The sequence below is a fragment of the Elgaria multicarinata genome, chromosome 8 (genome assembly GCF_023053635.1).
Source record: "Elgaria multicarinata webbii isolate HBS135686 ecotype San Diego chromosome 8, rElgMul1.1.pri, whole genome shotgun sequence".
Lineage (NCBI taxonomy): Eukaryota > Metazoa > Chordata > Lepidosauria > Squamata > Anguidae > Elgaria > Elgaria multicarinata.
Genome location: NC_086178.1, coordinates 30,389,186 through 30,401,335, shown reverse-complemented (window position 1 = coordinate 30,401,335; position 12,150 = coordinate 30,389,186). Strand labels below are relative to the sequence as shown.

The 12,150-nt window shown below is 41.1% G+C and overlaps 1 protein-coding gene across 1 annotated transcript; it reads right to left on the bottom strand.

The window, feature by feature from the left end:
• Positions 1 to 207: 207 nt before the first annotated feature.
• C8H3orf33 (chromosome 8 C3orf33 homolog) lies at positions 208 to 10,064 on the bottom strand. The gene is made up of 5 exons (XM_063132063.1): positions 9,974 to 10,064; positions 7,915 to 7,974; positions 4,802 to 4,955; positions 2,868 to 3,028; positions 208 to 2,646 (listed from the first exon to the last, which is right to left on the bottom strand). The coding sequence occupies exons 1-5, from the start codon at positions 10,055 to 10,057 to the stop codon at positions 2,380 to 2,382; spliced, it is 726 nt and encodes a 241-aa protein (XP_062988133.1). The 5' UTR covers positions 10,058 to 10,064; the 3' UTR covers positions 208 to 2,379.
• Positions 10,065 to 12,150: the final 2,086 nt, after the last annotated feature.

The window sequence follows — 12,150 nt, the reverse complement described above, 5'->3', positions numbered from 1 at the left end:
GATAGACTGGGAACCCCATTTTCTGATAATGGAACGATTTTCCATTTGGGGCTACAGTGACACAAGAGAGGACTAGGATTGTTGCATATTCATATTACACAGGTATTTAGCAGTCTCCATAGCTACTGCACGAGAACCCAGCTCTGCCTTTGCTGAAAGGCATGGAGGGGAGGAGGAGCTGCCAGTGTATTAGCTTTCCTTTTTAAAAAAACTAAACAGACATTTTGGCCGAGCCAAGAGCTGGCAAGGAGGCCATTGCAACTGTTCTGTGCCATTAACAACTCCCCTTGCCCAGGCCCCTCTTGCCAGTTTAATGACAAGGAATCCAGCTCAATTCCTCACCTTTTTCTACACTATTCTGTCAATATACCCATGTATACAATTCTAATTAATATGAGTTATAAACAAAAATTACAGGATTAGACAACATGAGGTACTAGCAGGCAATTTATCCCCTCAGCAAGACATAAGCTACAATCCTGAGATGCAGGCTCACAAGGACAGGTATTCCATTGTTGGCACTCACACACTTCTTGCATGCCCAGAGGTCCATCTGCCACAGCCAGCAACATGCGTATTAGATGCACGTACATATTAGATGCTGTTAGCTTTATATAATAGCAATGTAGTCAAGTTACACAGGAAATTAGTGACTTTACAAGAGAAAAAACATTTTACTGTTCAAGTTATCAATTGAAAATCTAGTAAATAAATACGCTAATCTTTGGGGGATATATATTCTTTTGTATTGGACAGATTTGCAAAGACAGCACAGAATAGCACAAGAAATACTAGGTTATTTAATTCTCTGTTTTGATTACTATTTTCTAGATTTATAGGCAAGATTATTAAATCATCAGGTTTCCAAACTGTAGTTAAGCATATAAATAAATGGTTCAGAACAAACAGAAATACATAATGTTCCACCAAAGTAAATACAGTCATGTGCTCAGAGCTTATGATCAGGGCTATTAATCTTGGCAGGAGTACACAATGAAGGTTACACAGCAATAATCTTATATCCCAATCCAGCAAACATTGTTTTGGATGCCTTAATATTAAAGAAACTTGTTTCTACATCAGTGCACTTAGGTTGCAATCCCATAAGCACTGACATGGAAAACAGCCTCATTGAATTCAATGGAATTTACTTTTGTGTAGACTTGCATAGGATTGCGCTGTTAGAACTGCAACTATATAAGTAGTCTATAAACAATATAAGCAGATCCATTTGCTCTTGAACCTATCTAGTCCCTGCAAAATTGAAGAGGCTTAATTCACAGAAGCAGCAGCTATTTGGACGGGTGCTTTCTATGCTCAAAAGGGGGATTTCAAATTGTCTTCTTGAAGTTATTACCCCACACAGTTCAATGGATTTCAGCCATACAGCCCCAACCCACAGAAAGCTTACAAAATGGTGCAGTATCCACTCAGTGAGCTGTATTAGAAACAGGCCTCAAAATAAACCAAAGCTAACTATGTGTACACACATGGGTTGGCATCTCTTCCACATATTCTAGAATAGTAGTACTGGTACAGTGCCAGGGACAAGGAAGGAGGAACTGCAAGTGCTGTGCTTTGACGTTTCGTTTACACCTTTTGCGTATGGGACAATGGATAAAATGTATAATATCCCTAGGACAGAGAGCACAAAGCCCATGATGTCTGCGGGGTGAACTCACACAACACGTTTGGTTGGTGGTAGCCATGGATCTCAGCCAGCCAGTGCCAATTTCAAGCGGCAATAGCCTACTATGGCAAGTCTGTTATGTCCATGTGCCACGCACTAAACCTAACTAGAAACGCTTTTACCAATCTGAGCTCAATTCAGCACCTGGTGGCAGTGTGTGTACATTACCACATTGTTACAGGCAGAAGGGGTCAAAATTCAACACTAGCTGAAAACCTGTGCCTGATGAATGCTTACATGAACTGAGCCTAAGTTTCACCCACTTATAAGGAGAGAGGGTTCTCTGCTCTCACTCTCTCTCAGCTGTCTAATCTAGGTGCAAAGAATTTGACTCCTATAAATCAGCAGCCACAGCCATGCTCTAAGCAATTTATCACCACCATTCTCACTTTTCCCTCGGTTCAACAAGCCTTAGGTTTTCTTCTCTTGCTGGACACAATTATGTGGCCTAGACCAACCTCTTCATTTTAAAGAAGCTTATATTTTAAATTACACTATCATCTCAATATGCTATATGCACCTATCTCCCTGAGAAATATTTCCTGTGATGTTTTCATTTTCTTCCCTTATGTCAGGAGACACCAACAGAAGGCGAGGCATTCATTATAATATTCTGACAGAAGGAAAATACAGTTTTCTATCCTTTGTCCATCTGGTGTGCGTCATTCCTCCACCTCCCATTTATGCTTTCAGAGGCGCATTCTTAGCCAGGTTGCAAATTGTTTTAACTTCTGCATATATTTATTCTTGCTTATATGCTCGTTAAGCTTCTCAACTAATGTTTCTTCTTTCCAGATTCCTTTCCTTTTCTTCACAGCTTTCAATTCAGCCTGAAGTAGCCTCCTGTGAAGCTTCCAGTATAGCTGGGATTCATGAGCTAGTCCTTCAATACAAATTGTCTTGCCAAGCCCATGTCTTAGTATCTCTTCATTCAGACAGATGCTGGAAAATCTACCCTGTTCAGAAAGGACAATAGTACCATTGCTCAATGTCCCATACAAGAATTAAAGAAAATAACCACAGTCATTTTATGTCAGCTTAAAAAGAGTAACTAAACGGAAATTGAGGATGCAAGCCTATGCAGTTATTTGAGAACAAGTCTCAGGAAACTGGTTGGAAGCATACCCATTCCTTACATGCTTAGGAAACATAGCATTTTTCCTGCATCTTTATTTACCTTATTTACTACCACAAGGCAATCAAGCACTGAATCCTTCCTTCCCAGAAGTTGGAACCACACCATTTGTGCGGGTTGTACCTCTTCTTTTAACCAGACTGTGCCATCTGGGGTTAGCTCCACACCAGCCAGCCTGATCAGCAACAGACCATCTGAATGCCCTAAGTTCACATATATAATACATTTTTGATTTATTACAACACTGTCGGTGACACTTTATAGATTTAATAAAGCTAAACATAAGTACAACGATTGGAGCTCTAGGGTGCTTCCAGATGAGGCTTTTATTGTGCAATCGTCCTGCTTCATTCACAGAATTTTACAGGGAATCCAGATGTCTTTGTCTGCCAATTGTAACTCTCCCATGCTTTTACACCACTTTATCTGTCTTTTTTCTTACCAGAGCAAATCCTTAAAGGAGGGAAAGATGGAATAGTTGCCCAATAACTTTTGACTGGTAGCACTAAGAACTGTCAGTCAGGAAGCACCCACCGTCTCCTAGATTTACGTGGAAGATTTCAAAACATAATTGAACGTTCTTGGTTTTACAACTAATTTTTTTTTTTATAAAAAAGGTTAATATTTTCTGTGGCTAAATGGAGCCAAGAGCTACTTCAGAAATCAACTGTATTATAGCATCAGTGGGGTGAATATGAGAACCAGGAACATACCTACATAGGTAGTCAACCAGTTTCAGTTTTCTGGCTCCAAAATGGTCACAAAATATGGTGAAAGAAATATCCAAAAGAGACCTTTCAACTTTCATGAACTGAAAAGGACAAGTTACAGTCCTGCACAGTGCACTTGACAAAAGTGTAACATTTGAGGCCCATAAACTTTTTTTTAAAAAAAAGCCTTGAAAATACTTCAGAAATCTATAGGGAGCTATAGTTGACCTTGGGTCCACAGCACATATTTCCACAGTGCACATCAAATGTTAAAACATTAACGAGTACAAAATGCAGATTTGTAACATGTACCTGTTCAAATTGTAACAACTGAAGCTGTTCTCATCTAGAAGATTATCCCTTCTATAGCTAGGATAGATCACTCTACAATAGGACTGCTTCAGATATCATCCTGTGAAGTATGAAATCATTCAACAGGTGCAGGCCTTTCCATCACTGCAACACTGTTATGAGATGAACAGAGTTTCTGAGATGCCTCTTAAAAAGAAACACTTAGCAACATGCCCAGAACTTCGACTACAAGCAGCTGCATAAAAGGTGTCTCCTCATGTATCTCTCACAAGAGGACAGTTTCCCCCTCTCATATAATATTAGAACCCAGGGTCATCCCATGAAGCTGATTGGTAGGAAATTCAGCACAAATAAAGGGAGGTACTTTAACAGCTCATAGTTAAATTGTGGAATTTGGTACAAGATATAGTGATGGCAAACTAGAATGGCTTTAAAAGGGGATTAGACAAATTCATGTAGAATTAGGCTATCATTGGCTACTATATCCTGTCTCCAGAATCAGCAGTGGTATGCCTTTGGCTTCATCCACCGCCCTGCCTGCTAGGATAAATATCACGGAAAGAGACCAATCTAATTGGCCAGTGAAGGAGCAGCTGCAGGGAGATTGTTTTGTGCTTTCCTGAAAGTAAGAACTGGTGCCTGAGTTTTGCTTTTTTCCCTCCTCCCTCCCAATCCGTTTGGGTAGTTAATTGTGCAGCTCTTTGGATCTTGGCATTCTATTTTTACTCTGTTAGGTTCCATTTCCAGTGGATTCCTCTTTAATATTTCCAAGAGATTTGGTGCTCAAATGTCTCTGCAATATTCCTAATGTATTTGTTTCGCATATGCATTTTCTAGGAATGCCTGCTCAAATCTTACTAGGGAGACTGGGAGTCATTAAATATCAAGTTTGCAAATAGTTAATGAATGTTTAACTGTCATGATGGGCTGAATCATCCCTTTTATTCTACTCACATCTCCTCTGCAAAGATGAAACGATTGGAAGGGTAATGGGAACGTGTTCAATTTCTAATCCATGCTCCGTTATTCGGCGTAATCGTCCCCGTAGCTTAACATTCTTCTGTATAAACTCTAGTGGTATTTCTAAAGCATTCGTGAATTTAGTTGTCTATTCATTTAAAAAAAAAAGGAGGAAAGAAAGGACAAGTTTTTAAAAAGTTTTTGGTGGTGTTTTTTTTTACAAAAATCAGTGCAGAATGAGTAATATTAGAATGGACTTCTGCAATAGTTTAACACACACAACATGACTTACCAGAAATTTTTTTCATGATATCACTCATGAAAAAGACACAGTCAATGGCAGACTCTACAAACTGCTCCTATGAAGTTTGAGTACCAATGCTCCATGAACCAAATATTACACATTGTTACCCACCTCAAGCCCTTGAAATGGGATGGGATATATAACTTAACAAAATACATAAAGCCATGCCATACAGAAAACATATGCCTATCTCTCACCCCACCTCACCATTTTATTTAAATTAAGGTTATTTCATACATTATGCAGAGACAAACTTGCCATTGAGTACAGACTGAACAGGGGACTGGAAGCCTGATAATATACATGTTTGCAAGCACATTTGACACATTCACACTTTTACATATTTTAGTAATATAAAACATTTCCAGTGTATCCCTAAAAAAAAAAAAGTGTGAAGTGTCCCTATTGGACAGCTGTACAGACAGAGTTGCCAGAGGAAGGCGGGGGCATTCCACCAGCCCTGGTAAAAACACCTCCAGGAAGGCTCCTCCTCCCTCAGCTGTCACCACTAGCAGCCATTCCGGCAGACTGTATAGAGGGAGATGGGGGCGGGGGGGATTGAGGCTATGCCACTTCCCATTCCTGTTTCGTCTTGTGTTGTGAATTTTTAGATGGTAACCTTACAAGCAGAGAGTGTCTTCTTTTACTGATTATGTTTAGGCTACTCTGGGAGCCTTTTTGACAGAGGAATGGGATAAAAGTACAGCAAATGAATGAATGAATATGTTCTAACTAGCAACCTTGCCATATTTCTCTCTCTCAGCTATGGGGCTCCAGCCCTAGACCATCACAGAAAGAAAGAAAAATAAAAGGAAAGGGAGAAGTATGTATGATGGGGCCATGGATGCAAGACAGAGGGTGGTGGGGTGAGAAAAGCAGAGGCTAGATGAGTAAGTGGAGTTTTCCACAGGACTTGGATATGCTGCTCCTATAATGTCTGGCCTCTACACTAAGACGGTTAGGCCACCAGGATTTGATTTATTTGCCAAATGTTCACTCCTGTTGTCCTGCAAGGACTCTTCATAGAAACAGAAGACTTTGCAAACAACATTTGAAGGTTCTGTAAACAAACAAAAGAAAACAAGCCTGGGAAATGTGATGCCTGGCATTTCAAGGTCTAAAAATAACTTACGTATTTACAAGATATATATATATATATTCTTTTATAAAAAATACTCAAATTAAGCAATGTTTGTGGCTACAAAAGCTGGCATTCTGAATCTGACTCCTAGGTTCATTTATCTCAACTAGAAAAGCTGTAGACAAAAGAAAGGAAAAGCCCTCCCTCAGGCTTACAATAAACAAGATGGCCTGGTTCAGACAACACACTAAACCATGCTGCTTAACCACAAAATGGTTAAGGGAATGCATTATGCATTCCCTTAACCATTTGTGGTTAAGCAGCATGGTTTAGCGTGTTGTCTGAATCAGGCCATCGTGTGATACACAAGGGAATGGCATTGGTGGGGTTTGAGATAGACAGTGAAAAGGATCGTTTTGAATCAGGCATTTATTTACACCACTAGAATGTCCCAGAGGGATGCCAGGAGATCAAGTGTTCCAATGGCAGGGAGCAGTAAGGGAGGAAGTACAGCAGGCTTCCTCAATCTGGACTCCTCCAGATGTTTTGGACTCTAATTCCTGTGAGCCCCAACCAGCACAGTCAATAGTCAGGAATGCTGGAGTTGTAGTCCAAAACATCTGGAGGATACCAAGTAGAGTCAAGGCATGGAAGCAGTAATGTGTCTTCCCTCTTTCCTAGCTTTGTTGGTTTAGGTTTTACACCAACCAGTCTGCTGTTTTACTTCCTGCCAAGATACTACTAATGGTGTTGCTACTACTACACGTACATTACTTTTCCTTACTCACACTCTCTCACTACTTCCTTCATTGCTTTATCACCAGGATGAGATAATAGCTCTGGGAAAAAATCAGGGACATGTCAATCTGTTCCTCCCTTTCAGCAATCCCAACGGGCATGCAATCTGAGTCTTGATTGTTTATGGGTCAGTTACTAACCAAACATGTAAAACACACATCTATATATATACATACACAAACACACTTTTCTCCACTGGGCGGGGTTGTGTACCAACAGTATGATAACTCCAACTTTTGAAAGCATATCATATCACATAATTCTGTAGATATTTATGTGCTGTTAGAAAACCCAGTGAAGACACTAATGAAGAGAATCAAGCACAATTTAAGGAACAGGGAAAGTTACTGGGTGATCTGTAGAGAAAAAAAATGCAGGAAAAGAGCAACATGAAATAGTAGACAAAGGTTAATAGAACACTTACATCAAAGCAGCTGTCAGAGAAGCAAAATTACAACAGACCCTGAAGGAGGTCCTTCCCCATCCCTTCCACCCCAAGATCTCAATGGCTATGTAGATTGGTGCAGAGAGATGATGTCTAAAACTTGCAAAACACTTATTTTGGACGGTTTTAAAGTCCTATCGGTGGAGTTTCACTAAAGCCTGACATTTCTCAAAAGCACTGGAAGTTCTCCTTTTTCAGTTGGTTTTGGGTTGATAAAATCATACTTTTAAGGGAGATGATTTTTTAGGACTCAGTTTTCTAAGTTTAGTAGATTTTGGCAAGTTAGAGACCTAAATAAAAAGATAACTATTCTACTAATATTTATTACGTACAGATGTAACAGACTTAACAAGTCATGGCTAATAATTACACATTTGCAAGCAATTAGTCAGCTCATTATTGTACTTGTTCTATGCATAGCATCTAACTACTGTTGGTGCATCATAAATATTTATTATTAAACTCAATCTGTAACTTACCAGTTTAACACTTTTTGCAAGTAAAATCACTCCAACTATTGCCATTCCAGTGCTGATGTTCTAAAGAAAATAACATAAATTATTTCATAATCATTTAAGTCTTTACCCCGTTGCTTTCATTTGCATACCTTTGTTGTAAAGGAGAAAAAAGAAGGCAAAAATATAGAATTGAGATCACAGAAAGCACTCAGAATCAGCTGGCTCTGAACATTTTCCAATTTTAAAAAAGGAGCAATATTAATTGTACAAAATTCAAGAGTATTATTGGGAAACTACTGCATTTACTTTGTAAGGTTGCAATATTACGTAGACTTACCTGAGTGTAAGTCCCATAGGATTGCATTTTAAGGTTCCAAGTTTATGTACATTTTCTTGAAACTGGACACAGTGTGTCTGAGTAAACGTGTATAGTATTATGCTACATGTGATAATAGCTACAACCCTAATAATGCCTATTTGGGAGTAAGCCAGGTTGGAGAATGCAGTAATAGTGTATGGTGTATCAGATGTAATACATAATTGTATTACGTATTACAGCTGAAGTCCTTTTTATTCACTCAGTATTTTAACACTTAATTTTAACTTAAATTTTACTGTTTTAACTCTGTATTTTAATCTTATATCAACTTTGCTGTGTGGTTTTATCCTGGTTGCGCTTTTTATACTGTATTTCGTAATTGTGTTTTAAACTGTTGGGTGTTTTAATGTGGTTTTAATTTTTGTGAACCGCCCAGAGAGCTTCGGCTATTGGGCGGTATAAAAATGTAATAAATAAATAAATAATTGAGTCTACTCCGCCCCTCCCCGCCATTTTGCACCTGGCTCTGATCTGTGAACTTCAGGATTCTAGTAAAAACCCAAGATCCCACAGACCTGAAGTCTGGCCACCTCTGCATCATGACGGACTTTCTGTAATAGCTTTAAAGTTACTGGAGGGAATATGCAAACTTGTATCTTTCAGCAGTAAAGCTGGAAATCTTTTTACAAAACTGAGATATACTCATGTAGCCATAAAACTCAAAGGTGCTTGTGGGAGAAAGAAGGCCCTAGATATTATGAAATACATAATGTTATTACAACTATGAAGGATTTTTCCCCTGGGGCTCTTTAATTCCACTGATTTGTAGTAAGGTTGACATGTTTAGTTGATTAACCCATTAAAAACCTTTCATTAAGTTAAAAGGGAACCCTATTTAATTGGGTAGCATTTTTTAAAAAATGAATTATTTTATTGAGCCTCCTTCAGTCTTTTAAAAGGATAATATGATCATAGAATAGTAGAGTTGGAAGGGGCCTATAAGGCCATCGAGTCCAACCCCCTGCTCAATGCAGGAATCTACCTTAAAGCATCTCTGACAGATGGTTGTCCAGCTGCCTCTTGATAATGTGGGGGAAGGGGACTGCTTGAGATGGGGTTGCAGATCTGGTGGAAGAGAGGTTGAATTCCTTCTCACAGCACTGTTTTCCAGATACGAATCACACACACCCAGCTGCCACTACCCCACATAGCAAAAACATACAGATACCCTATGTTACACATGCTAAAATATACTTTCTAAATGGAAGGAAAACATATTCACAAATTGGTATTTTGTAACATGCCTTTGGAGCACAGAGCTACACTTGACACAACTAAGGACACAATCCTATGCATGTTTAGACTGAAAAACGTCTTACAACTCCCAGCATTCCCCAGCCAACATGAGGCTTCTGGGTAGACACGTATAGAAGCGCACTGTAGTATTATTACCGTTGCTGTTCCAGCCCCTTATGTTTTAGCCCACCTTCCCCAACCCGGTGCCCTCCAGACGTTTTGGACTTTAACTCCTATCAGCCCCAGGCAGCATGCCCAATGGTCAGGAATGCTGGAGGTTGTAGTCCAAAACATTTGGAGGGACCGTTCTTGAGCCCAACCAGGAGCAAAGCTGCCTCCAGAGGCCCAAGTTCCCTCCCTCAAGCAGCAGTGGCAGGAGAAAGCCGCCTCCTTTTGCGCCCAGTCGGAAGTTGGCTGCCTGCCTTTCTCCCTCCTTCCCTCAGAAGAACCAGCCCCACCACGTACCCGGACGAAAGTGAGATGCGCGTCCGCCCATTCCGAGAGGCGCGCGATATAATTCGTCGGCTCCCCGCCTCGCTGTCCCGCCATAGCCGCCGCCGCCGGGGCCTGTTCCAGCCTTTCCCCTCCTCGCGCCTTCGTCGACACAAGGCCGCAGCGCCACTCACTGGACGCTTGTAGGGGTTACGTCGCTGGTGCCGCGGCGTCTGTTCAATGCAGCAACAGAGGGTAGAAGCCCACAGAAGTCCGACTTAGAGTAGACCCACTGAAATGACAGGACTTAAGTTAATCGTGACTAAGTCCCATTCATTTCAGTGGGTCTACTCTAGTAGTTCTTACGTTGGCTTTTACCAAGAGCGCCTCTGTCGAGGCAGAAAATGTAGCCCAGGAAACTAAAGCTTCTCCTTCTCTTTCCCCATTTATGATTTCTCAGATCCCGAACTAAGGGGGCTGACGGTAGAGCTGGAGTGGTTTACATGTTCGCTTTGATTAAATACCCCCTCTAGATCAGGCGTAGGGAACGTGTAATCGCCCTAATGTTATTGGACTGCAACTCCCATCAGCCTTAGCCACGACAGCCAGGAGGGCAAGGCTCTTGCAGCTTTAACTTGTGATAAAGAGGGAATTTCACCAGATGCTGCATGCATACAATGACACCTGCTGAAATTCCCTTTTCTATACAACTGTTAAAGATACAGGAGCCCTGTCCTCCTTTTCATATGGTCACCCTAGCAATGGCAAAAGATGAGTTGCAGTTCATTAATGCCTGGAAGACTACATGTTCCCAATCCCTGCTCATGATGAATACATGACATTGTATATAATTTTATCACAGTTTTACCGCAACCTTCCTCAGCCATCTCCCTCTGCCCTGCAACTCACACTCTGTGAGGTAATGTTGGCCTTAGAGGTAGTGACTGGCCCAAAAGGTCACCCCAGTAAGCCTTAGGGCTGAGTGGTTTTCAACCTGGGTTGTTTCCCCCACCTCCAGTCTTTCTCTAACCACTACATTACCCTGGCTGTTTGTGTACCAAGTATAGCGAGTTACAGCACCTGCTCATTCAGCCCTGCAATGTATAAAAGAATGCTGGACTAGGTGGACCCTTGGTCTAATCCAGCATGGCTCTTCTTCATAGCCAGTGTGTTGTAGTGGCTAAAGTATTGGACAGGGAGTCAGAAGATCTGGGTTCTAGTCCCCACTCGGCCATGGAAACCCATTCGGTGACTTTGAGCCAGTCACAGACTTTCAGCCCAACCTACCTCACAGGGTTATCGTTGTGAGGATAAAATGGAGGATTATGTACACTGCCTTGGGTTCCTTGGAGGAAAAAGGTGGGATATAAATGCAATAAATAATATCAGGAGCTCTCCAGAATCCCCGGTTGATGTCTTTCCTATTACTGGACAGATGCAGGGGACTGAATCGGTAGTCTTCTGCATGCAAGGCCTGTGCTTTGGTTTTGCATTCATTGTTCACTTCTCTGCAATCCGTCAACTATTTATTTTGGAGATTAACATAAAAAGCATGCAGTAACAAAACCATTTGGAAAACAAAAGTAATATATGCATTTGTGGGGCTGGGATTACCTGCTCTCTTAAATCTCCTAGTACTTGTCACATATCTAGATAATCTTCAATGGGAATTCATGCACTGAAGCTGTAGGCAAACTGCCTTATACTGAATCAGTCCCATGATCCATCTAACCCACTATGGGGATCAACATAAGAAGAGCCATGCTGGTTCAGACCAAGGTCCAGCCTTGGTCTGTTCACATAGTGGCCAACAGTCTGTTCACATAGTGGCCAACCAGCTGCCCATTGGAAACCCACAAGTAGAACATGAATGCAACAGCACCCTCCCATGTTCCCCAGTAACTGGTTTACATAGGCATACTGCCTCTGATACTGAAGGTACAGGGCCATCAGGACTAGTGACCATTGCTAGCCTTTTCCTCCAGGAATTTGTCTAACCCCCTTTGAAGCGATCCAAATTGATGGCCACTGCTTCAGAATAAGTAGTTACTATGTTCAAATGCTGGACTTGCATTGATTATGAGCAGTCTTTGCTGGTAGCCTTTGGGCCAAACCCTGATTGCACAGTAGGGGTTGTGGATAAAAGCCGAAATTGAACCAGGGATTAGATCTGGTACCTATTCCTAATACCAGGGCTCAGCCCTGTGCCA

Coding starts and splice junctions, on each gene's coding strand:
- C8H3orf33 (XM_063132063.1), bottom strand. CDS start 10,057: ATGGCGGGACAGCGAGGCGGGGAGCCGACGAATTATATCGCGCGCCTC. Junction 4,956..7,914: donor TTGCAAAAAGTGTTAAACTG/GTAAGTTACAGA, acceptor TTAAATGAATAG/ACAACTAAATTCACGAATGC. Junction 3,029..4,801: donor TTCATCTTTGCAGAGGAGAT/GTGAGTAGAATA, acceptor ATGTGAACTTAG/GGCATTCAGATGGTCTGTTG.